The 26,986-nt window shown below is 39.3% G+C and overlaps 1 protein-coding gene across 1 annotated transcript in view; it reads left to right on the top strand.

Annotated features, from left to right (window-relative positions):
* The window catches only part of Cds1 (CDP-diacylglycerol synthase 1), an 84,298-nt gene that overhangs the window by 43,864 nt on the left and 13,448 nt on the right, over nt 1–26,986 (top strand). Inside the window, exons 4-9 of the mRNA XM_045144464.1 lie at nt 5,942–6,039; nt 7,695–7,834; nt 20,073–20,131; nt 21,916–21,998; nt 23,778–23,865; nt 26,335–26,403. Coding sequence (XP_045000399.1) covers nt 5,942–6,039; nt 7,695–7,834; nt 20,073–20,131; nt 21,916–21,998; nt 23,778–23,865; nt 26,335–26,403 — 537 coding nt within the window. The remainder of the gene's footprint in view (nt 1–5,941; nt 6,040–7,694; nt 7,835–20,072; nt 20,132–21,915; nt 21,999–23,777; nt 23,866–26,334; nt 26,404–26,986) is intronic.

Below are 26,986 nucleotides of genomic sequence, written 5' to 3'. Positions count from 1 at the left end.
TTATTTAATTATTGATTTATTTTCACACACAGAGTCAGAGAAGACAGAGGGAGGGGTGAGTGGAGAGAATGGGCATGCCAGGGCCTCTAGCCAGTGCAAATGAACTCCAGATGCATGTGCCACTTTGTGCATCTGGATTTTGTGTATACTGGGAAGTCAAACCCAGGTTGGCTTTGCAGATGAGTGCCTTAACCACTGAATAATCTTTCCAGCCCATTTTTTTTTCTTTAGTGAATTACACTGTCTTCAACATGATAGAGAATAAATAAGTTATAATCTTCTAAATATTATTTTCTGGGCTGGAGAGATGGCTTAGCAGTTAAGCGCTTGCCTGTGAAGCCTAAGGACCCTGGTTTGAGGCTCGGTTCCCCAGGTCCCACGTTAGCCAGATGCACAAGGGGGCACATGCGTCTGGAGTTCGTTTGCAGAGGCTGGAAACCCTGGCGCGCCCATTCTTTCTCTCTCCCCCTCTATCTGTCTTTCTCTCTGTGTCTGTCGCTCTCAAATAAATAAATAAATAAATAATAAATATTATTTTCTTAAGCTAAATTCCCAAAATATAAATAGCCACATGTATTTCCATAATTATAGTTCTAGTCAACATGTCAAAATCTTATTTATTTATTTATTTGCAAGGAGTGAAAGAGAGAATCAGCACATCAGGGTCTCTTGCTGCAAACAATCTCTGGACATGTGCAACTAGCTTTACATGGGTACTGGGAAATCCAACTTGGGCCGCGAGGTTTTGCAAGCAAGTAGCTTTAACCACTGAACCATCTTTACAGCCCAGCATGTCTAAATCTGAAGTTCAGTCCCTCGGCCATCCCGCATAAATCTGTATGCTTTCCCAGGCTTTCCTTAGTATTTTGTGTTCCCTTCTTTCTTTTAGCCCCCCTGCTGTGGTTGAGTGTCCCCTAAAAAGACCTGGTTCTCATCTGGTGAAACCAGGTTTTAAGAGATGGTTGGATGATGAGAAGTATGAGCTAATCAGTGGATTATTCTTATGGTTTCATAATTTTTTTTTTTTTTTCGAGGTAGGATTTCACTCTAACCCAGGCTGACCTGGAATTCATTATGTAGTCTCAGGGTGGCCTCAAACTCACAGTGATCCTCCTATCTCTGCTTCCCAAGTGCGTCACCATGCCCAGCTCTACATTCATGATTTGATGAGATTATTGGGAGGTGGTGGAAACTTGGAGCACCGTTGGAGGAAGTAGTTTACTTGGGTGTGAGCTATGGAGATATATCTTGTCTTGGGCCCTTCTGGCTTGCTCTCTAAGACTTCCTGGTTTCCATGTAGTGAGCAACTCTACTAATGTACGCCCTCTCCACCGTGATGTTCTACCTTACCACAGCTTCAAGTATCCATGGACTGAAACACTGAGCCATACTATCATTCTTTTACGTTATCAGGTATTTTGTCACAGTGATAAAAACTGACATACTCCCAATTCCTTCAGAGACAAATCCAATCAGTTGCACCCCTTCAAGGTCTTGTTTACTTCTACTCTGTGCTACCGTCTTGTCTTGTTAGAGGTTGAGCCTTACGCAGTGCAGTTGTGTCATCCAGCTTGAATTACACTCTCTACTCTTGCCACTTCCCCATTCTTGCTACATCAGTCATTGTCCCACATACTTATATCTGCTCATGTCATTCCTCTCCTTTTCTTCTTTCTGTTTCCTTCCATGCTATCACCAGGCTTGGTGTTCTGTATTCACTCCATCCTATAAGCATCTCTGAACTTTGTGTAGCGCCCTTCACATGCCTTGATCTCATCTGTAGGCACACCCCTACCTCCTTCCTTCCTTTCCCCAAGCTACTGCCCATCCTGCCTCTGCCACAGGTTTGTGTGGCTTCTTCCCTGTGGTGCTAGAGCTGTGGGCTTCTTCCTTGGCAAGGACAGAGTCAATGAGAGTGCTAGAAGACTCCTAAGATTGCCTGTTGTTTCTATGGTTCCCCTCCCACCATCCCTCAGGTAGGGTCTCACTCTAGCCCAGGCTGAGTTGGAACTCACTCTTAGTGCCATGCTGGCCTCAAACTCATGGATATTCTCCTACCTCAGCTTCTCAAGGGCCGAGATTAAATGCATGAGTCACCATACCTAGCTCCTCCGTATGGTTCCTAACACATTGAGTCAACCATATTTTATCAGCACTGCTACCAGTATTGATGGCATGAGGAATCACATGCTATGTAGTCACCCAACCCTAGATAATATACATATATTGTTAATATTTTAACTCTAGTGTTTTGAATTTGTTTTCTATTTTCCTGGAAGTTCTATTTTAATTCTTCCTGTCAGCTATAATTGGCAATCATATAAATATATGTAACTACAAAAAAAAGCTTCTTTTCCCCTCCTCTTAGTAAAACACCACATACAGTGCTAATGGCTACAAGGGAATATGCTCACAGAGAGTACATCACTGCATTTGATATAGTATGATATACTATGATTAGTATGGCTCTACCATTTTATCTTCTCATGGAACATTGCCCCCCATTCTGTGATTACTTTTGTTAAAAAAAATGACTTTCAATATTATTACACAAAGGATTTAAAGAATGACATACAAGTATACTGTTTGTTTTATATTATTAATCACTTAATGACTTTTTCTTTTACAAGTTCTCTTTATTGTAGTTTGGTGTATTTCTTTTTCATGTTGCTAAGGGAGGACTACATTTAAGTATGCGGTTGGACATATAATGAGTATAATAGGGAAAGTAGCTTAAGAAGATCCCCAAGGGAAGATTTGGAAAAGATAATTTCTAGAAATTGCCTTTTTAAAAGAGTATTTTCTCAGTCATGAATTTGGTGAACATTTTCTGTGAATTACTGTGAAGGGCCAGACAGTGGTATTTTTAGATGCAAAGTAACTGCACAAGGGTCTGTCATGTAGTCTTTATCTTTTAAAAAATTCTTTAAACTTACACAAATCTATTTTAGCTCAAAGACCTGCAAAGATAAGGCCTTCTGTAAAGGCTAGAGAGATGTGTGTGGCATTTATCAAGGTTTTCATATCTTGGATCAAAATAACAAGTGCTTGTCTTAGCATTTTCACGAGTATTACAATTGATGTGTTAGCCAGGTTCAAATATGGTACTACTGCTTCATACAGACCATAGATGTGGCTGCTTGAAAGACTCTTGACGGTCAAAAAGGGTTTGTAAATATAGCTCCACTTACTCTACACCATTCCATTGCAGACAGAACTGATGAATTCTTTTGAGGGCCAGAGTGTGCACACGTGCAGAAGGCTGCTTTTCACTTGCCGTGGGAGCCCTGCTCAGATCTGCCAGAACTGTGGCTGACTGCAGCCTTGGTCCAACTATAAGAAAAAAAAGATCATTCTTATTTTCTTAGAGGATTGCTCTGGTTTGAATGTGAAATGTCCCCCACAGGCTTATGTGTTTGCATATTTGATCATCCCCCACTGGTGGTGCTATTTTTTAAAAATATATTTATTTATTTGAAACAAGGGGAGGGGAGGAAAGGGAAGGGGGCAGATAGAGAATGGGCATACCGGGGCCTCCAGCCACTGTAAATGAACTCCCGATGCATGGGCCGCCATGTGCATTGGGCTATGTGCATATTGGGGAAGTGAATCTCGGTACTTAAGCTTAGCAGGCAATTGCCTTAATGGCTAAGCCCAGATGATGCTAATTTTGAAGGATGTGGAAAATTTACAAGGGCAAGCCTTGTTGGAAGAAGAGGGTCATTTGGTGGTAGGCCTTGAAGATTTATATTCTGGCCCTAGTTCCTTTTCATCTCCTGCTTCCTGACTCTGGCAGCAATGTGATGTCACCCTGCCTTGCCTTCTCCACCAAGGAATCTCCATTAAGGAAGACCTTTAAACTTTAAATCAGACTAAACCTTTTCCTTCCTTGAGTTGGTTCTGGTCAGGTATTTGTTTACAGCAATGAGAAAGTAACTAATACAAAGAAGTTTTAATTAATTTGTCTTAGACAACATCTTATAAATACACCTGAGGGGCAGGGTGGGTGTGGTGGCACACACCTTTAATCTCAGCACGTGGAAGGCTAAGGTAGGAGTTTGCTGTGAGTTAAGGCCAGCCTGGGCTACAGTGAGACTCTACCTCAGATAAAAATATGCCTAAGTGTATGGTTAAAGACATATGTGCAAGTAAACTTCTGTAAGTGGTTCTTTTTCCCTAGTGTAACTTATTGAGAAAAGAAAAAGAAAAAGCAATACAGCAGGGCAAGATGGGATATGGCTGTAGTTCCAGGCAGCATCCAGGGGACTGAGCCAGAAGGATAAAGTTTGAGGCTAGCATTTTGAGAAGCATTGTGAAGAAATAGTGATAGTGGATAAAAGCAAGCTAAATGACAAACTAGAGTGGACTTCTCAAGCTTTAAACTCCAGTGTTAGCTCCCACCTTGGCAGGCCTCAGACATTCTGAAATAAAACATTTTGCTTACCCATTTAAAGACCTCATTTATTTTCTCCCTTCCTTCATCCCTCCCAAGCAACCTACTTCCCTCCCCGCTCCTTCCTCTGTCCTCCTCTCCCCTTTCTTTCTTTCTCTGAAAGGGAGAGAGAGAATAGGCATACCAGGCCTCCTGGCACTGTAAATGAACTTAACACATGTACCACTTTGTGCATCTGGCTTTATGTGGATACTAGGGAATTGAACCCAGGTCTTCAGGCTTTTTGAAGTACCGTTAATCACTACACCATCTCCCCAGCCCATACTTAAGAATCATTACTGCGTTTTTGCTACTGCCATTTAGAATAGTTAAAAATTGAGAGCAAGATTTTTTTTTATAATTTTTATTAACATTTTCCATAATTATAAAAAAAATCCCATGGTAATACCCCACCCCCACACTTTGCCCTTTGCAATTCTATTCTTCATCATATTACCTCCCCATCTCAATCATTGTGCTTACATATATACAATACCAACCTATTAAGTACCCTCCTCCCTTCCTTTCTCTTCCTTTTATATCTCCTTTTTAACTTACTGGCCTCTGCTACTAAGTATTTTCCTTCTCATGCAGACGCCCAATCATCTGTAGCTAGAGAACATGTGGTGCTTAGCTTTCTGGGCCTGGGTTACCTCACTTAGTATAATCCTTTCCAGATCCATCCATTTTTCTGCAAATTTCATAACTTCATTTTTCTTACCACTGAGTAGAACTCCATTGTATAAATGTGCCACATCTTCATTATCCACTCATCAGTTGAGGGACATTTAGACTGGTTCCATTTCCCAGCTATTATAAATTGAGCAGCAATAAACATGGTTGAGCACATACTTCTAAGGAAATGAGATGAGTCCTTAGGATATATGCCTAGGAGTGCTATATCTGGGTCATAGGGTAGATCAATCTTTAGCAGTTTTAGGAACCTCCACACGATTTCCACAATGGCTGGACCAGATTGCATTCCCACCAGCAGTGTAGAAGGGTTCCTCTTTTTCCACATCCCCGCCAACATTTATGATCATTTGTTTTCATGATGGTGGCCAATCTGACAGGAGTGAGATGGAATCTCAATGTAGTTTTAATCTGCATTTCCCTGATGACTAGTGACGTAGAACATCTTTTTAGATGCTTATATGCCATTCGTATTTCTTCCTTTGAGAATGAAGAGCAAGATTTTTTAAAATACATACAACAGGAATTTATTTTCTTAAAAAAATTTATTTTATTTGAGAGAGAGAGAGAGAGAGAGACAGAATCTGAATGGGTGCATCAGGGCCTTCAGACACTGCAAACAAACTCCAGGAGCATGTGCCACCTTGTACATTTGACTTACATGGGTCCTGGGGAATTGAACCTGGTTCCTTTGGCTTTGCAGGCAAATGCCTTAACCACTAAGCCATCTCCCCAGCCCAGGAAGTTCCTTTTAAATAATGTTAATACTGAGGTAAACAGTAGGTATTGTATGTTAATCTCTTCTGTTGGTTTCAGGTTTTGGGAATCCAAGTGAAATGCTTCCATGAAATTATCACCATTGGATACAGAGTGTATCATTCTTATGACCTCCCATGGTTTAGGACACTGAGCTGGTGAGTAGCCCTGAGACTATTTTAGATCTGTGCATGGGCTTGCTTATAGCACACAAAGGTGAGGCAAGCACAAGGTCACACAGTCCCCCTAGGTGGTGGAAGGGCCTGAAGTTCTATTGCAATGACTGAGGACCCGGTGCACGAAGAGGACCAAGAGTCAAGGACTATCTGAGCAGGAGGACCAAGAGTCAAGGATTATTGGAGCAGGAGGATCAAGAGTCAAGGACTGTCTGAGCAGGAGGATTATGGCTCAAGGATTGTCTGAGCAGGAGGATCAAGAGTCAAGGATTGAGCAGGAGGATTATGACTCAAGGACTGTCTGAGCAGGATGATCAAGAGTCGAGGACTGTTTGAGCAGGAGGAATATGACTCAAGGATTTTCTGAGCAGGAGGATTGTCACTCAAGGACTGTCTAAGCAGGAGAATCATGCATTCAAGTATAGCTTGAGTTACTGTATAGTAAAACTCTGCATCAAAATGCCAAAAAAGTTAAAGTTTTGGGATTTTGGTGATAGCCAATTTTTCCTTCAAGCATTTTTCTCCATAAGTAGCAAAATATATGGGAAATTTTACATAGCTAAAATAATTAAATACTGAACCAGGCTGGTGACTTTTAAGTATAGAAAAAGAACCAAGGCACCAAGATGGGCTCTATAAGTTGTAGAAGGCTTCATGGAAGAGCAAGAGATGACCTGGCTTTGTGTAGAGAAGGGAATTCTAGATGAGGGAGCAGACTCAGCAGGCTCTGTGTGTAGGCATATGTAGTAAGCACTGCAGATGGTGAGGCATGGCTAGCCCTTCTGAGCAAAGGTGTCTGCTGGGGATGCACTGGGTTGATAAACCTCGATAGGCCTTGGTTACCTTCTACGGAAGTCCGTTTCCCTTGTAGGGAAGTAGAGGAAGATGATGCAGTTGATGGAAATAAGTGTATTTCCCTTTTACTTTGGGAACAGTGGAGTCTAATGTTCCCATGAGGAACAAAGGGACACCACCTCTTCCCTCTTTTACTCTTCTTCAGCTAGTTAGGACTCAGTCTTTCACAGCAGACTACAAAGCTACTCAAGATAGGATTTCTCAGAATTTTTTTGGCCTAGCCAAGGTTGAGGCAGCTCACCTCCTAAGCTCACCCCCCTCTCAGGGACAGGGTTACTGGGTCTTCAAGGGACACGTGGTGTGTAATGGTTAAACAGTACTGATGAGTTTTGCCTGCTGTCCTTTAAGAAACACTGCCCAACTGGAGTCCTCCTGGATACTGAGAAGAACAGCTACCAGGACAGTGCAAAGCATGCAGAAGTTCAGTGGCCGCTGCCTCCATTCCCTTTTAGCTTGCTGCAGGACGTGTGGGAATGTCTTCCCATGCCCAGTGTTATACAACATTAGAAATGTGAGCAGTTAGGAGTTAGTTTTCATTATAAACTTCATAGTGTGTGTGTAGTTTCTACATTGTTGTCTGTGGCATTACAGTTTGTGTTAAAGACCATCAGCTGATGATTCCAAATTAATTTAAAGTAGTAGCATTTCGGTGGAGCATATTTTGAATTAGAATTCTGAATTTGATTTTGATCTTTATATCATTAAAGTGTAAGGAATAATTTTGTTGAGTTTGGGGAGGGAGAAGCCTTTAAGCACAAAAACTAATGGTTTTTCAATTATAGGTACTTTCTACTATGTGTAAACTACTTTTTCTATGGAGAAACAGTAGCTGATTATTTTGCTACATTTGTTCAAAGAGAAGAACAACTTCAGTTCCTCATTCGCTACCATAGATTTATATCATTTGCCCTCTACCTGGCAGGTAAGTTGAAGATTTTCCTATATTGTTATATAGCTAATATCTTCTCATGTTTATTTTTATACAGGCAATTTAAATTTATGGCAACTTTTGTAACATTTTGTTCCAGTTCTCTTTTTACAATTATTTCTCCATTATACGAGAGCTGTTTCTTCCATCATGGTCTTAAGTCATATTGACTCCCGAGTAGTGTACTGTTTAAAAGTGCTTGTCATTCCATCTTTAAAGGTTTTTTCTTTGTAAATTATAGCAAAAACCTGCAAAACAAACAATAATTATTAATCAAATATAATTTACAAGTATATATATTTATGTCTGTCCCTAGGAAATAGAGCTTTCAGATAGAATTAATTAGGGTAATTAATCTTTGGACATTGTTTATTATATATGCAACTTTGTTTATAGTAGTCTGTTCCACTTTTTTATTATTTTAGATTAAAAATCAGATGCTTAGGGTAGAGGTAGAATGATCGGATTTTTCCCCCCATGCTTGAGTAAGGCACCTTCAGTTCCTGGCTTCTGGTGATCACAGGTCAGAGCACGAAACTCAATGTGAAATGACTGTGATAACTTTCAGAGAACTGAGGGCTTTTTCCAAAGGAATTTTGTTATTTTACTTCAGGTTTTTGTCTTTGGTCTAGTCCAGTTTTCTAAGTGTATTCTTTCATTTAAAAGTTATTAGTGACCAAGCATAGAGGCACACACCTTTGATCCCAGCATTTGGGAGGCACAGGTAGGACTGCTGTGAGTTGAAGGCCAGCCTGAGACTAATTCCAGATCAGTCTGGGTTATAGTGAGACTTTACCTCAAAGAAACCAAAAAAAAAGTTTAATGTTTCTGGAAAGTAATTTCTTAGAAATAGGTATCAAAGCAGTACTGTTCTTTTAAGGAAAAGGAAGTAGTGCATTTGAAGGTGGTTTGTTTTAAACCCTACTCAGCTAAAAGGAATGTGTTCAGTGGAGAGATTGATACTGGCTACAGAGTTCATGCTAAGATCATGTGTAGTGAAACACATGAATGATCTTGTGTTATAAAAACACATTTGTGGCATTATTTCTTAGGGAAATCATTGAATTATTTTCTGTCACTTAAACAGAGAATCTTCATTTATTTTTTTAATGAAAAGTAAATTCTAAAGTGGATTCTTTTCTAAGATACTACCTTCTAAATTCATAGACTTATATTTTTGAGTTTTAATAATATTAGCAAAAGAAATATCCATAGTGGTTTCTGATTTCTTTTTAAAAATTTGTTTGTTTGGCTGTTCATGGTGGCACATGCCTTTAATTCTAGCACCTAGGATTCCACAGTAGGAGGATCACTGTGTGTTCAAGGCCAGCCTGAGATTACATAGTGAATTCTTGATCAGCCTGGGCTGGAGTAAGACTCTACCTCAAAAAAAAAAAAAAAAAAAAAAAAATTAAAATGTGGTTTTTTTTTCCCCCAGTAGTTTTAGAATTTATTTGCAAGCAGAGAGAGAGAATGAATGGCTGTGCCAAGGCCTCCAGTCACTGCATGTACCACCTTGTGCATCTGGCTTTATGTGGATACTGGAGAATTGAACCTGGGTCCGTAGGTTTTGTAGACAAGCACCTTAACTGCTAAGCCATCTCTCCAGCCCCTGTTTGTTGATGAAGAATAAAATGGAGGGTCTTTCTGATGGTAGGCAAGTGTTTTACCTCTAAGCTATGTCACCACCCTTCTGTTACATGTGATTAGTTTTATAATTATTTATGAATAGATGTTTAATTAAAATATAAATCATTGGTATTATATATTGGTCTTAAAAAGCAAGATTGTTTCTAAATATTTGTAATAAAAACAAGAATCCCTGTCCCAACTATTTTCAGATTTTTCCCATTTTCGTAACTAGCATGTCCATTTCTTAATTTATTTCAGGCATTAATTTCTTATTAAAAACCTGTCACCCTCTATACTGAAGGGTTTTTATTGTTGTTGACAATAATAATGTTGTTGACAGGAATTTAGACTGTCACTTCCTATAGAATCAAACAGTGTCTGTGATTACATTCGTATTCACGTACAACATTTTACCTTTCCTCAACTGAGTAACTCTTGACCATCTCCTTTCCACACAGATAAATTCTAGAGTAGAGATTGTCTACTTTTTCTTCAGGTCTAGCCCATGTGCATAAGAAGTGCTTTTGCTCTCCCCCACCCAGTAATGTCCACATAAGCAGAGTGTACCAGTCCCCTCTTGTGCTGGATGGAGATCTCGGTATGTCTGTCCCTCTGAGGCTGGTGGCTGCCCAGCTGCCTTGGTGATTTAGAGCCTACTTCTTAGATTCTGCCCCACCTCTCCCAGATTCCCTTCTGCCTTCTGAATGCGGGCCCTGAGCAATTTCCTCTGAAATGGCGCATAGAAGGTGAATGTTTCCTGTTGGTGCAAGTATAGGAGTGTCTGTAGTCTGTCCTCAGAACTGATGGCTTTGGCCTGTTCTGTGATGCTCCAGTTCAGAAGCCTGGGCCTCAGTATTACCCTCCATAGAGCATTGCCCAATATGCTTCTTCAGAACACACCTTTTGTCATTCCCATTTCTCAGTATTGCTGAACATTACCCATGTATTCCTGTCTCAAATTTTGCTGGAATTGTTCTTTAATTCTCTTTGTTTTGTTCTTTTAATGGTATCTTAGTGAAGTCCCAGAATAGAAAGAAATAAATGTACAGGCTCAAAACAGAAGCTCGTGGGTTTTATTTTTCCCTGGCCTTGGGCCAGTCTTATCTGGGTGTTTGAAGTGCTGAGACAGAGCGATTAAGTGTGTTCGTGAGGTCATAGAAGAAGGAATAAAGGAGTTTACAGTGAGATCACTTTCTGTCTTAGAACCTTACTTCCTGTCTTTAGGACCTCTCCAATTATTCTAGAAACTTCCCAAGTATTCAAGTATGTATGTTACTATCCTTCCTCACCTATTTTCTCATACAAATGAGAGCAGATTATTCTATACCTGTTTTTTCCAGTTACTATAGTGCATACATGGTTGAAACATCTGTATCCACCTCCCATTGCCTGGTCTGCAATCACAGTAGCATTGCTTCACAGTGGTTCTAGATGGGCAGGTTGGCATGTAGAGCAAATGCCGTTTCCTTGGCTTCCTTCCTCTCTCATTTGTTGTAGTTCATACTTGAGAACAGCTGCTCAGTGGGGTGGGGACAAACAGTGAAATTTATTTTCCATATGACCTCCCCCAAAGCTCTTTTTTTTCAGTGATTTTTATTTCATACATTATATATTTGAACTCATAAAATATTATTTTCTAACAGTGCTGTAATTTCTGCAACAGACATATTTGACACTTTCTACTTTAGGCTCACTGGGTCACAGAAGCTCTCTTTGAGCACACACTTGGATACTTCCCCATGCTCGGCCCTGAGTGGGAAGGTGTGTGGGGCCTAGGGGAACTAAAGCAGTGTGCCATCCAGAGAGGTCAACCTGTGATGATAGGCGTCCCTCATTTCTGTTGAAATGTTAGCAAGAGTCAACTAGAACATGCAGAGAGGAAGAGGGCCTTGTCTGAGAAGGGGTGTGTTGCAGTCCGGTTCGCATTGCTGGTAGAAATCACCCAACCAAGAGCAGCTTCTGGGAAAAAGAGATTTATTTTGGCTTACAGGCTCGAGGGGAAGCTTCACGATGGCAGGGGAAAACGATGGCATGAGCAGAGGGTGGACATCACCCCCTGGCCAACATAAGATGGACCACAGCAACAGGAGGGTGTGCCAAACACTGGGATGGGGAAATTGGCTATAAAGCCCATAAAGCCCACCCCCAACAATACACTCCCTCCAGGAGGCATTAATTCCCAAATATCCATCAGCTGGGAACCTAGCATTCAGAACACCTAAGTTTATGGGGGACACCTGAATCAAACCACCACAGGGTGGAAAGGCACAGAAGCTTGGAGAAGAGATGGCAGGGGTCATGTGAGGAGAAAGTGAGCTTGGGGCAGGTGGAGAGTAGGAAAAGGCTTTCCCAGAGGGTCACCTAGCTGATTCAGGAGTGGAGCTGGGAGAGGTCTGCGTATTCTGGGCCAGCAACAGCATCCAATACTGGAAAGGTAGATAGGAGATATACATCTTGAGATACATCATGGGAAAGTTTGGACTGTGTCTCTGGGAAGCCATTGGAGAGTTTTATGCTAAGACAAGATAGAACCAGATCTGTGAATAAGTGAATATGCATTGAGAGTCATTAATAGGTTGGCCTGGAAGCTTTGGTACAGTGGTCCTGAAACCTGAAGGTTGTACTTACTTAGTAAGAAGGGTTTGTCAATTTCAAAATGAAGATACTGGGACTTGAGCTTGGAATCTAACTGCTATTTTATTACAATCTATAAAAAAAAGTTTTTGTATCCATGGTTATTGACTTAAAATGTACCTTTTACACTTAGACTTTTTTTTTTAATCTACATGTTGTTACAAGAAATATTTCCCTTTTAGCCAAGTGTGGTGGTACATAACTTTAATCGTAGCAAACAGAGGAAGGCAGAGGTAGGAGGATCACTGTGAGCTTGAGGCCAGCCTGAGACTACAGAGTGAGTGCCAGGTCAACCTGGGCTAGAGTGAGACCATACCTTGAAAACGAAAAGAAATAATATTTTCCTTTTACATTTTGCCCAGCTTGTACCAATGTAGCATCCTGCAGGGCTCTAGTATCATACCAGGAGCTTGACATGATTAAAGTCCTACAAGTGCACTCTCAAGCTGCAGCCCAGGAGTAAGCTGGGAGCTCCTGAGGAACTTTCAGCCCAAGGGTGGCCTATGAATGACCATATCAGGCCATAAGCACCTCCTGTGTGTGTCTCTTGCTCCATTAATTTTTAGAGTGCAATGCTGGACCCAGCATTTAACTTCCCCATAAATACCTGTTGTGCGAATGATCAGTAGACTGAGATGCACCCTTGCTACAGGGTGCTGTGGAGTGATGCTTCCTTGTTTGCTCTCCTGATGTGATTCTTGACATGCAGCAGCATTGAGTCTAGCCAGCAGAGCTGGACTTCAGTACTAAGGAAAGAGAAAGTATGCTAACATCATACTGTGAAAATCTTGAGGGCCAGATAAATAATATTCCAAAGGCTCTGTTAAAATGTTAATTTTACTGCAGTGATCAACTGACTTTGGAAAGTGTATATCTTAGCTGATGTTAAAAGCAGACAGCTTAGGGCTGGAGAGATAGCTTAGCATTTAAGGCACTTGCCTGTGAAGCCTAAGAACTGTGGTTTGAGTCTTAATTCCTCAGGACCCATGTAAGCCAGATGCACAAGGTGGCACATGCATCTGGAGTTCATTTGCAGTGGCTGGAAACCCTGACCTGCCTAATGTCTTGCTCTCTCGCTCTTGCTCTCTCTCTCTCTCTGTATATATATGTATCTGCATCTTACTCTCTCAAATAAATAAATGAAAATAATCTTTTTTAAAAAGGCAGACAGCCTAGCTGTTTCAGTGGCATTGAATTTTATTGAAGTAAAATGCAGCTAACTCTAGGTTTTGACCCCTCATCAAAGACCATGGAATTAAATGACTTACTTCCTGCTGTACAAGGTGACTCATTGACTTGAACCTGGAAATCATGCTGACATTTAGATAATTTTGTCATAAAGTGAATTTGACTTATAGCAAAGTAAATATCAGTGACACTGAAAACTAGCAAGACAAAGATTTTTTTTTTCCCTAGGGAGTAGATCTGTATAAGAAAGAACTGCTCCCCCTGTTCCCCATGGTGATTTGGGTTTGGGGCTGTTTAGAGACCAGAGCAGTTCTACATTTCTGTGGTGTTATGGTGTTTGACCTTGTTTTTTTTTTTGTTGTTGTTGTTTGTTTTTCGAGGTAGGATCTCACTCTGGCCCAGGCTGACCTGGAATTCACTGTGTAGTCTCAGGGTGGCCTTGAACTCACAGCACTCCTCTTACCTCTGCTGGGATTAAAGGCATGCGCCACCATACCTGACTACCTTGACATTTCTTTAACCAGCTATAGTCATGTGTATATTACGTCTAGTAAATATATTTTTATTTACATTTCTGCATTGCTTTTTTTATTTAATTAAGCTATTCAAGGAGACTTGATTAGTATCCCTTAGCAGTTTTTGGAACCTGGATTAAGTATAAGCATTTAGTGTTAATACAATAGGATCTTTTTTTAAATTTATTTTTTAATTTTTATTAGCATTTTCCATGATTATAAAAAAAAATCCCATGGTAATTCCCTCCCTCCCCCCCCCACTTTCCCCTTTGAAATTCCATTCTCCATCATATTACGTCTCCATTACAACATTGTACTTACATATATACAATATCACCCTATTAAGTACCCTCCTCCCTTCCTTTCTCTTCCCTTTGTGTCTCCTTTTTAACTTATTGGCCTCTGCTACTAAGTATTTTCATTTTCATGCAGAAGCCCAATCATCTGTAGCTAGTATCCACATATGAGAGAGAACATGTGGCGCTTGGCTTTCTGGGCCTGGGTTACCTCACTTAGTATAATCCTTTCCAGATCCATCCATTTTTCTGCAAATTTCATAACTTCATTTTTCTTTGCTGCTGAGTAGAACTCCATTGTATAAATGTGCCACATCTTCATTATCCATTCATCAGTTGAGGGACATTTAGGCTGGTTCCATTTCCCAGCTATTATAAATTGAGCAGCAATAAACATGGTTGAGCACGTACTTCTAAGGAAATGAGATGAGTCCTTAGGATATGTGCCTAGGAGTGCTATAGCTGGGTCATAGGGTAGATCAATCTTTAGCTCTTTTAGGAACCTCCACACTGATGTCCATAATGGCTGGACCAGATTGCATTCCCACCAGCAGTGTAGAAGGGTTCCTCTTTTTCCACATCCCCGCCAACATTTATGATCATTTGTTTTCATGATGATGGCCAATCTGACAGGAGTGAGATGGTATCTCAATGTAGTTTTAATCTGCATTTCCCTGATGGCTAGTGACATAGAACATTTTTTTAGATGCTTATATGTACAATAGGGTCTCGAATGCATGTATATGTATAGTTCAAAGGGCCTAACTGGAAATTCAAAATCACATAATTTTAAAAGCTGTGCCATTATTTAAATATTTAAGGAATTTGAAAAGTTATTTATGTATCTTAAAATATACCTTCTTATTTGTTCTATTGGAATTGGAATTGGCGACAAAAAAAAAAAAAATGGATCAGGGCTGGAGAGATGGCTTAGGTGTTAAGCGCTTGCCTGTGAAGCCTAAGGACCCCAGTTTGAAGCTCTATTCCCTAGGATCCACATAAGCCAGATGTACAAGGTGGCACATGCATCTGGAGTTTGTTTTCAGTGGCTGGAGGCCCTGATGATGCACTCTCTCTCTCTCTCTCTGTCTGCCTCTTTCTCTGTCTGTCTGTTGCTCTTAAATTAATAAAAATAAAAAAATGAATCAGCCTTATTTATGCCTTACTACTGACTGTGCAAACTGTGACTCATGGGTATTTATATGCCAAAGTACAGATGGTGAGGTTGAGCACGTTTTAGACTTTGTAAAGATATATAAATCATTTCGATTAGTATTTAATGCAAAGTTAACAAGTTTGTGCAGTATACATTATTTCATCCTTCAATGAATGCATCAGTTAGTGTGTGATATATTTCTATCAAGTATGACCTAAGATGATACTTGAAATTTTTTCACTGGAAGAGAATCCTTAAGGAGTTAGTGTGACTTGAATATGATACTTTGAATTAAAGAAAATTGATGGATATGTAAAGTTGAGTTATAGCTAAAATTAATACATAATATTTTTCCCCTAAACTTTCTAAACACCGTTTTTAGAGGACATTAAAGAAATCTTTAGAAAGATGTCTTAGAAGATTTCACAAAGTACACTGCATTTACTTTTCATGTTGGTATGGCCAAAGCAAGTTGACGAAGTTTGGGTTTATTTCCATTTACAGTTTGAGGGCACGATCGGTCATAGAGGCTTCGAAGGCATGGCAGGCGAAGAGTGAAGCAGACCTGGTCACAGTGTGTCCACAACTCGGAAGCAGAGACAGCCAGTGAGAGAGGAATGCTTGTGCTCAGTTAACTCTCTCCTTTTTATCCAGTCTAGACCTCAACCCATGGAATGGTGCTGTCCGCAGTTAACCTCTTGAAGATAATCCTTTCATAGGCGTGCCCAGAGGCTCATTTATTAGATGATTCTAGATCCTGTCCCATTGACAACTGAGATAAACTATTATAGACACTATTCAAAATCACTTTGAATTAATGATTCCAAAAGTCTATACATATGTAAGCACTCTATATCTTAAATTGACCATTAGATTAATAGAACGCATTGCAGGAAGTGTTGGGATTTTGAATCAGTGCTAGTGTGTTGCCTATCCTGAGTAAGAACTTGGCCTCCAGCCCAGTACCACCAAAGCACTTTTTTTTTTTTTAAATCTCAGCTATTAAGACTGGTTTGTATGACAATTTTTATATTACATATTCACTTAAGATTTTCAATAAACAACTCAGCTCTAGTCTGTGGTGAGGATAATGGGCTACACAATGAAGTGTGCTTCTGAATTAATTTATTACAATTATTTTGAGTTTTGATGATTTAGGCAAATTAATGAGAAGCATAACTCACTGAATGATGAGGGATAAGTTCCAGTTCAAACCCATGCTATTTTAGAATTGAAGACAACATGTTAACTGAATTATTTAATCACTAGTAGTAAAATTTACTTACTTACTTAGTTTATTTACTTAGTGGTTTTTTTTTTTTTGTTTTTTTTTTTTTGAGGTAAGGTTTTGCTGTAGCCCATGTAGTCTTAGACTGGCCTTGAACTCACAGCAGTCCTCCCACCTTGGCCTCCCAAGTGCTAGAATGATCAAAGGTGTGTACCACCACACCTGGCTTTTTTTTCTGATTTATTTATTATTCTAAATTTTAAATATATTTGACTTATTTATGTGAGAGAGAAGAGGCTTTTTCTGACTTCTTATTCATATACTTTTAAATTTTTTATATTTATTTGAGAGAGAGAGGCAAATGGAGAGAGGTGAATGGATGCACCAGGGCCTCTGGCCACTACAAACTCCAGATGCATGTGCCGCCTTGTGCATCTGGTTTATGTGGGTACTAGGGGATCGAACCTGGGTCCTTTGGCTTCACAGCCAAGAACCTTTACTACTAAGCCATCTCTCCAGTCTGCTTTTTCCTGATTTTTGAGACAGGGTTGCCACTCTAGTCCAGCTGACCTGGAACTCACTCTGTAGCCCCAGCTGGTCATAAATTTACAGTGATCCTCCTACCTCAACTTCCTGAGTTCTGGAATTAAAGGCATGTACCACTATGCCCAGCTTAAACTGAGCTTTGTAAGACCAGTGTCTATTTTCTCTCTTTTTCATCCCCTCCCTCTTCCTTTCTCTTTCTTTATTTCTTTCTTTCACACATCTGTCATATCATAAAGGTTCAGTAATATTTTTAATTGTCCATTTTTTTTTCTAAACTATCTCATGTTGTATGTTTTGGACTTTGCAGTATCTTAGTTTTGTCCTGTACTTCTCCAGGCCTCCTTAGCCATCTTATTATTTTATTTTTATTTACTTATTTGACAGAGAGAAAGAATGAGAAAGAGAGGGGGGGAGAGAGAGAGAAAATGGGTGCATCAGGGCTCCAGCCACTGCAAACAAACTCTAGACACGTGTGTCCTCTTGTGCATCTGGTTTATGTGGATCCTGGGGAATCATACCTGGGTCCTTTGGCTTTGCAGACAAACACCTTAACTGCTAAGGCATCTCTCCAGCCCCCTTAGCCATCTTATTTACTTTTGTTCTTTTTGCAGCATATTTCCCTTTAGTCTGTTGGAAACTTACTCTCACCACCACCTGGGTGTGCCTGGGACTGGGTATGTGTTTGTCTCCACACCAGCATCCCAAGGACTATACAGCCCCCATTATGTCATTGAGAGCTGTCCATTGTATTTCGGCTGTATGTGTAGGAATTTACTTTGTAATACTGTCAGAAAACCTGTAATTTTAGTTAGAAACAAAAGTATCAGTGTGGAACCAAGTACACTATCCATAGATTTATTGAAATGTGTATACATTTTTATGTTTTAAACAAAATGTTTACTTAGTCATGAGGCGATTGGAAATGATTTCCATATTTTTGTTTTCCATAAAGAGTGCTGTTCTTTGAAAATAACATTAAGCTTAAAATGCACTAGAAAAATACTTCATACCTCTTCCCCTAAAGTCAGAGAAGCTTACTGATGTATTTAGCAGTCAGATCACTTTATTCTATATGAACCAAATAAAAGTGAATTTCCAAGGCTGTTCAAAATAAAATGTACACTAGGAAGATATTAAATGATTCTGCTGATAATTTTATTTGAAGCTTCTCAGAGTGAATGATACTATATAATTTTAAGAAAGAGGGACTTAGAAAATGGTTCAGAGGTTAAAGGTGCTTATTTGCAAAGCTTCTTGGCCCAGGATCAGTTCCCCAGTACTCACATAAGACCAGACACGGAAAGTGGTACATATTTCTGAAGGTTGTTTTCAGTGGCAGGAGGCCCTGGTGCACTTACACACATAAAAATTTCCTCTCTCCTTCTCTCAAGTACATAAGTAGAGAGAAAAACAGGATGATAAAAATCATACATTTTAGAGTAGCATTTGTGAGGAGATATTATGGTATTGAGAAGCTCCCAAGGCTATGCTAGGAGGGCCTAGTTAGACAGAAAAGGAGGTTTTAGCTCCACCTGCCTCTGTCCTGTCCCCATGAGCTTCTGAACTGAGTCTCGTCAACACGTAGCTTCTGCTGCAGATCAGTGGCACGAATCAGCATAGAAGTTCCATTATTACTTGAGTTTCATGTGTTGTAATAACTTTTAGTTATGTTTCTACCCAAAGCATGTTCCCTTGTTGCTTTTGCAGCCCAGCTAGCCAAATTCCTCTGTAGATGGAAGATAGGAGATAGGAGCTGAGGAAGTGTGCAGGCTGTTCCTGTGGCACCTTCTTTTACACTTGGACATTTAGAATCAGTCAGCAAAAAAGTAGTCAACGGCAGCTTGGTTCTCTGCTCTGAGGAGGGTGGCAGCATGTCACCTGTCGTGGGTAATTTGCCTTGGTAAGTAGAGTATAGCTACGTAGACTGATACTTATCTCACATGGAGGAGATCAGTTGACGTATAGATTCAGTTTCTGCCTCAGACTCACTCTGGAGTTGTTGCAGAGTATACACCACAGTTTAAATGAATTAGGCTTGATTTATGCATTTTAGAAAATGTTGGTTAGAAAAATGCCTTAATGATTTGACTGGAATAGTGGGCAAGAAATGTTACTCATATCACCTCTCATTAGTTTTAGAAATGATTCCTGGATTCATTGAAATTAGCAAGAATTTACATACAGTAAATTTTCACTGTAATAACTATGAGATAGAAACATAAACATAAACTCACACATGAGTAAGTTTTGAAATTCTTATATTTTGCTGTAGTTCAGTTCTGAGACATTCAAGTTATTTTTCATCGGAATCTTGCTACCATGGCTTTCTGTGGAACCACCTGACTTGAGAAGAACAGGAGGGTTTACCTGAATAGTGCTTTCTAGTTCTGTGACTAGCAAGGCCTTCATGCCTCTCTCTTCATCTGTAAAGTGGAAGTGGTAATAGCTAGCTGTGTCATAGGGTTAGTGGAAGGATTGAGTCAATAAGGGTAAGTCGCTTACTGAAGAGCCAGGAGCCTACGGAGTTTGGTAGGCGCTAGCTTCTGGAGGAATTATGAAAGTTCATGCTGTAACGAAGTTGAAAACATTTTGTAACTCACTCATCATATATCAGTATTTGTGGAGGACATTATGGGTGGTGCTATATTGAAGATTGAACATTGAGCCTTGTACACACTAGGCAAGCTTCTAGCCTGCTAGTACTATCAAGGTACTAGCCTACTCTAGATCAATTGATATGGCAAATAAACTACTCAGCTGAAATTCTAGATGTTTTTAAAGCCCACAAAAAGGAGATATTTATGGAATTTGTGCCATGAGGTGTATTAAGCACTTCAGAGGTTGTAAAATTGTTTTACTTAGGAAACTTATTTAAAATGCTTATTATAAAATGGAGAGATGGCAGATGAGTAATGGCTAAAACAGGCCTAGCTGTAATGTACAACATTGGTTTTTATGAGTTCAGGGAATCTCAGTCTTCATACAGAATGGCCCAACAAACATATGTATATATATGTATATGTATATTTTTTTGCAGGTTTCTGCATGTTTGTACTGAGCTTGGTGAAGAAACATTACCGTCTGCAGTTTTATATGGTGTGTATTACACTATTTGTAGTTACTAGATATAATAAAATTCTTCTGCTCTCCTTTTTTTTTCTCCTGTTATGAGGAGATACAATCTAATTAGCTAATTGATGTCTTGCCTGACCTTGAATGATTATTTTCGTTTTTGAGGATCATTCAGTGTAAATAATTCAAGTTGAAAAGCTTTTGAGAATTTAAACATTTTAATGTTTCCTAAAGTGTTTCTGAAACTTTGTTCCAAATACTTTCAAAGACAAAAACAAATTAAATGAAGTGTTTGAATTCCATAACATGTGGAAATTTGAAAAGAGTTTTTGTTATCTCTTAGATGGTTACTAAAGTTGGGGAACCATTTATCATGTGGTTTTGTAGAAATGAACTTTTTCACTTGGCTGTTAGCATGAACAGAAGAAAATAGAGCATGTGTTTCCTGTTTAGTTAGTTACAGATTCTTTTTGGCGTAAGATATTTTGTTGGGTGTATCAAAGTAGTCAGCTTCATAGAGATTATCACTTTACATGAGGAATTTTTCTTACGTTCTTAAAATGTACGCCTAATGTATAACATGGTATTTGGACCTGTGAACTCATGTCCTAATGGTGACTATTTAGCTCTGGATTCGACTTCCTGTGTGTGCTGCACTTCTCTCCACTGAGATATGCTACTCATCGTGGTTGCTGGGATATGCAGCATTTCCTACATCTGTAATTTCAGAGGATCTTAGAGGAAGTCTAGAAACAATCAAGACAAATCAGAAATAATAATAGAGTCTCCTATAAAAATAAAGTCCTACTATGATGTCCTGAGGAACTTGGTTCCAGAAACACCATGCATATCAAAATGTATGGATGCTTAAAGTCCTTCTCTGAAATGGCATGATGTGTTTACATGACTAATTTATATCCTTCCACATGATTTAAATAATCTCTAGTATAATACTCATACTTGAAGTGATCTTCCCAGTATGCTCAGTAACATTCAACCTCAATTCAAGCCCTCTATGTTTCCACCAGTTAGCCAAAGCAATGGCTAGTTCAGTGACTTTCAACATGATCACTGTGACTAGAATGTGAACCAAAAAGAATAATAGTTCTGTGTACTAGGTTTGCAATTTTGATTGGCAATTTATGACATGAATTTTCAAAATAATTCAGACTTTTATTGAGTCTTGGTAAGTCCATTTCTAAATTGAGCAAGCAATAGTTTATGTTGGTGGTTTTATTTTACTTTTATCTACTTAATAGAGCTTTTTATCTACTTAATAGAACCAAGTATTTTAGTATGAATTTATTCAAGTATGAAAAGATGGAAGCTAAGATCATTAGAATCCTGTCAGTTTGAAGCATTTGAGGTCAGACACAGTATTTTATGGAGAATCACTTAAAGTTGGACATAGCACTTTATGGGGAAAGGTAGCCACAGTGAACTTGGCAGCTGCAGAAGCAACAGAGGCCAGCATTCCCCTCAGACCACCACAGCAACACACAAACTTCTCCTCATTTAATTCATGTGATTCAAGATTGTGTTTTTTTTTTTTAATTTAGCAGCTTATTTTACTGTTAGTCCAGTAATGTATAAATGAAGATTGCTCTGCTAAGTGTTCTCATCATTTTAGGATTCTAGTAGGCAATGCAATGAGTAGTTTACTAATGGCACTTTTTGGTGTGATCTTATCTTGCAAATTTTGACCAGAAGTCATAGCAGAGAGCTTTGGGTTTTAAAACTGCTCTTGCTTCCTTGGCTGTGCTGATGAGTTGTGTTCACTAATTTTTGTGTTGTTGGGCTATTAACAGTTCGCATGGACTCATGTCACTTTACTGATAACCGTTACTCAGTCACATCTTGTCATCCAGAATCTGTTTGAAGGCATGATATGGTAAGGGGACAGTATTAAACTGTGTTATTGTCTCACCTTTTGTGACTCTAACATTGGCAATGCCTTTGGCATTCCTACTAAAGCATACTATTTGTTGTGTTCCATTAAAATTGCTGAGTTTTGCTTACTGTTTGACATCTGAGGACAAAATGCTTCATTAACAACTGGAAACCTTTCTTAAAGTTCCAAGTAGAATGCAGAAAATCCTCCTAAAGCCATGATTACATTTTCCAATGTGAATAACCCCTAATGTGACTTTCTTAAATCATGGGGACAGACTTCTTGAAAACTTTATTGTTAAAAACCATGACACTTCCTTGTCAGCAGACCAGTGGTGCAAATGCATTTTCTCTAGGTGACAGATGGATAGGTTCTGTCTCGCTTCCTTCCATATAGGACATACAGGAAGAGGTTTCCAGACTGCAAGTACAGAGATACAAGCTCAGGTCTGTGGCTTGCAGGTTCAGGAAGCATTTTTATTAGGTAGAAATTATAAAACTCAATAATGAAAAGTTAATTAGAATAGAGAAAAGGCTTCAGGTTGTACATGTATGTGTGCACAGTAAAAGCTATTGACTAAAATCTTAAAAAACTGTTAGGCTTTGTCAAGATAAGTTTTATTCTTTTGACAGCTTTATTTCTTTTTAAATCAAGAAGTTCATGTATGCATATAATCACCTGGACTCAGGGCTGGGGAGATGGCTCAGTGATTAAAGTGATTAAAGGCTCTTGCTTACATGCCTAGTAGGGTTCAATTCCCCAGCGCTCACATAAAGCCAAACACACAAAGTGGCACATGAATGTGGAGTTCATTTTTACAGAGACAAGAAGTCCTGTTGCACCCATTCTCTCCCTTTGTCTCTTTCTTTCTCACTCTTTCATAAATAAAAATATAAAAAACCTTGTAATTATTTATTTTAGAGTTGTATGCCATAGAAAATCTTTTAACTGATGGATGACAGTTTCTAAACTAAATAGGTTCCCTATAGTTATCAAACATTAACACACACATAGGCTAAGGTAGAAAGAATTAATATGTTTCCTGAAAAAGAATATGAGTTCAGAGTTTGGAGAAATGTATCAGATTATACCTGACTAGAGTGACTCATTTCCACTAAAAATACTGCTTTCCTTAAAAGAAATTATCTTTTTTGTAAATGTTCTTCTATAAAAGTAAAATTGAAATGCTTATAGCTATAGAAATTGTTTAATTAAAAAAATATTTTACTTATTTATTTGAGAGAAAGTGGGTAAACCATGGCCTGTAACCACTGCAAATGAGCTCCAGACACACATGTGCCACCTTACGCATCTGGCTTTACAATTGAACATGAACCCTTTGGCTTTGCCAGTCAAGCGCCTTTAACCTCCAAGCTACCTTTTCAGCCCTTAATATTTCTCTAACAATATACATGTACATATTTTTTTGGTTTCTCGAGGTAGGGTCTCACTCTAGCTCAGGCTGACTTGGAATTCAGTCTGTAACCTCAACTCATGGTGATCCTCTTACCTCAGCCTCCTGAATGCTGGGATTAAAGGGGTGCACCACCATGCCTGGCCTAATAATATTCTTTCTTTCAATATATTAGTTTACATATATACTTACCCTATTTAATTGTTAAATGAGGGCATTTGGTCAATATTGTTTCTGTGAATCTTTTATCATGTTTATGTACTGGAATAAGCCACAGGGTTATTATACTGTTTCATTATGCATCATAACCTATATAAATCTTGACTTCATAACCATACATAACTTTTCTGCTGACTTTTTTAAAGGTTCCTTGTTCCAATATCAAGTGTGATCTGCAATGATATTACTGCTTACCTCTTTGGATTTTTTTTTGGAAGAACTCCATTAATTAAGGTAATGGAAGATGTGGTAAGGAAACCCCTCTCATCACCTTAAAGATGAGTCACTTGATTTCCAAGGTCCCTCACTTTCCTTTGCTGCAGAGCAGCTGCAGCCTATGAGTAGAGAGCCATGTTTCCATGGAGCACTTGAGTTTGGCTCCTCAGTGCAGGCTGGAATCCACCTATATTCCTCCCCCACATGAAGACTGAGCTCAGCTTTCTTCTGTTTCCTCTCTCCCTAGCCATCAGTCAGTTCTTTAAACCCCTCCTAACAATGCCATTAGCAAATCTTCTTTTGAGTCCGCTCCCCTCTACTATCCCCTCCCTTACTAAACTGGAAGAACAAATTGTACCTTCCCTATGTACATTCATCCATATGTTAGACTTATACCCAAGCTCATTAAACAAAGGATTGAAAGGCCTATAATAGAACACTCAAATAAAGACACACACGAACTACCTTTGTTTTGCCTTAGGTTTGGGTTCAATTCTGAGCAGTAGAGTCAAGGAAAGAGATGAATTGAGTGTTACAATTTACATTATTTATATTTTAGGAAAGAAGCCAGTTCTTCATGAAAATCAAACCTTTTTCTAGAGTTTTTTTTTCTTTTTTTTTAACATAAAGAGCTTTATAGCTGGGTATGGTGGCACATGCCTTTAGTCCCAGCACTCAGGAGGCAGAGAGAGGAGGATAGCTATAAGTTCAAGGCCAGCCTAGGACTACAGAGTGAATTCCAGGTCAGCCTAGGGTAAGATCATACCTTAAACACACACACACACACACACACACACACACACACACACACACACACAAGGGGAAAAAAAAAAGCTTTTCATGTTGAGGCTTCACTTGTTTACATACTGGGCAGTCTTCATTTGTGGTCCAACAAATACATTCTTTGGTTCCCTTGATTTCATATGAAGGGAGCAGTGGAGACGGGATGTGGAGCTCACTGTGGAAGTATAAACTAGCCTTCTGTAATTCAGCGTGGTCTGAAGTAGTATCATGCTCCTGTGGAAGTGTGTATATGGCTTGCCCTTCACTATACTTCCACACACAGCATTGGTTGGAGGGATCCTGTCAGGCCAAGTATGCATCTTTGAAATATTTCTAAAGCTGTTGGCACAGGATGGGCCAAGCCTAGACTTACCAAGCCTTCAAGGAGACTTGGATCCATATGAGAATCTCAGTGACTGATTTTGGACAATGCTTTCAACTGATTGTACCAGACTGGACTAGTTTCATAGTACACCCAAAGGAATGGGTGATAACTTGTAATATGGTGTGAGTCAACTTGGTTTGATAAGCTGTCTTTATTCAGCATGACTTTTTAAATTTGATTTTACTTCATGGCACTAACACAAGCACTGGATTATCCCAGAGGAACACTTTCTACGGAAGAATTCCATAGAATTCTTGTTAAACCATCTCTGCCACCCAATTTTTGTTTGGCACTTCCTCAAACTAGAGATAAGAGGTCTCCCTGGAGCTGAGATAGCTTGCCTGTAACCCATTACTGACCTCAGGTGTTTCCTTTGATGTTTGGCTTCTGTCTCTGAAGTGACCATCACTGGTGGTGGATGACCAAATCTCTGCACATGTCTTTGTTCTGATTCATGTGTCAGCTGTGGGCAGCAGTGTCCTCCTCTCCTGCTCCTGTCCTTTGTGCCTATACCATCAAGTTCACTCTTCCTCCAGCTTCCTCTCCCCACTGAGTAGGAAACAATGCCTGGACTGTGGAACAAGCAGTGTCTGTTTTTATTAGTACAACATGTTCCTTTCTTTCTGGATATAGGCATAGATTGTGAAAAGGGGGAGGGAGGGATATATAAATACTTGGGCAAATTCATTAATTGGGCTGTAGAATAATTTATTTCAGAAACAAATCTGTTATATGCATTGCATATTAGGAGTATGTGAAAATTTGAGCTGAGCATTATAGCATAGGCTGTTATCCTCTCAAGAGGCTGAGGTAGAGGTACTGGGAGTTCGAGACCAACCTGGGCTACACAGTGCAGCCCTAATCCCATCCCCACCAAAGGAGTAATCTGCTATGCTGCAAAGTTTATGTCTTCTCCTTATTCTGTTTTTTTGGTCAGTAGCACGCCAGAACTGACACATGCACTTGGAATGAGTGTATTTAATCCTGTTACAAAGGAAGCATTAAAGTCATGTGACAGTTAGTTTTCAATGTCAAATTTATAGCCCTTTGAAAGGAAAAAGAAAACCATTTGAGGGTATTTAACAGAAGTAAATAGATTCACACAGTATGTCATGCAGGTCTGAAGGTCTACCACATGTTAGATGCCATTCAGGATATTTGCACAAGTAAACCATGATCATAGGAATAAAAGGAAAAAGTTTTAAACCATTCTGTTGAAAGTAGAGTTATGCATGGTCTTAAGGGAAGTCCTTGAAGAGGCTTTGTGTTATATGATTAAAAGTGTGATAACCTTTTTTTGTTTTATTTGGCCCTTTTAGTTGTCTCCTAAAAAGACCTGGGAAGGATTCATTGGTGGTTTCTTTTCTACAGTCATATTTGGATTCATTGTGAGTTTTACCAGGATTTTTATTTTATTTGTATATTTGAAAAACAATTATTAAGTTTATTCTATTTTAAACCAAAAAGTGAACTACAAAATGCTAGTTTTTAAAAATCTCCTAAACAGATCAATTCTGTACCCCAGCAGCTTTCGTCCTGGCTGCACAGCAGATCTCTGAGAGCTCAAACAAACTTATGTCCCAGCCTTTTCTCAGGATGCCTCACTTCCTTGAGCAATTCTACAGTACAGTCAGATTGGAGATCTGCTGTTCTGCTGGTGTGCTTTGGTAGTTCCTGAAAGCTGCTGGGGCTTAGGGGAGCGTGGGCACTGGACAAGTGGCATGGCGCCCCGTTGGTTCACTGGATGTTTCTGCTGTGAGCCCTAGTGGCAGAAAAAGTCTGTTAGGCATAGTGGTTAGAGTTAACTTTTAGTCATGAATGATTGTTATGTGTAAAAACTAGTTTATGATTAAGGAGTTTAATGGATCTTGTTTGGTTTGATTTTGTGCTGCTGGGATTGAGTTCAAGACTTTGGGCCCACTGGACAAGAAGTCTACCACTAACCTCATCCCTAGTTCTAGACTTTAGGTT

The sequence above is a fragment of the Jaculus jaculus genome, chromosome 2, assembly GCF_020740685.1.
Source record: "Jaculus jaculus isolate mJacJac1 chromosome 2, mJacJac1.mat.Y.cur, whole genome shotgun sequence".
Lineage (NCBI taxonomy): Eukaryota > Metazoa > Chordata > Mammalia > Rodentia > Dipodidae > Jaculus > Jaculus jaculus.
Note: the sequence above shows the minus strand (reverse complement) of the source record. Positions and strands in the feature narration are given on the sequence as shown.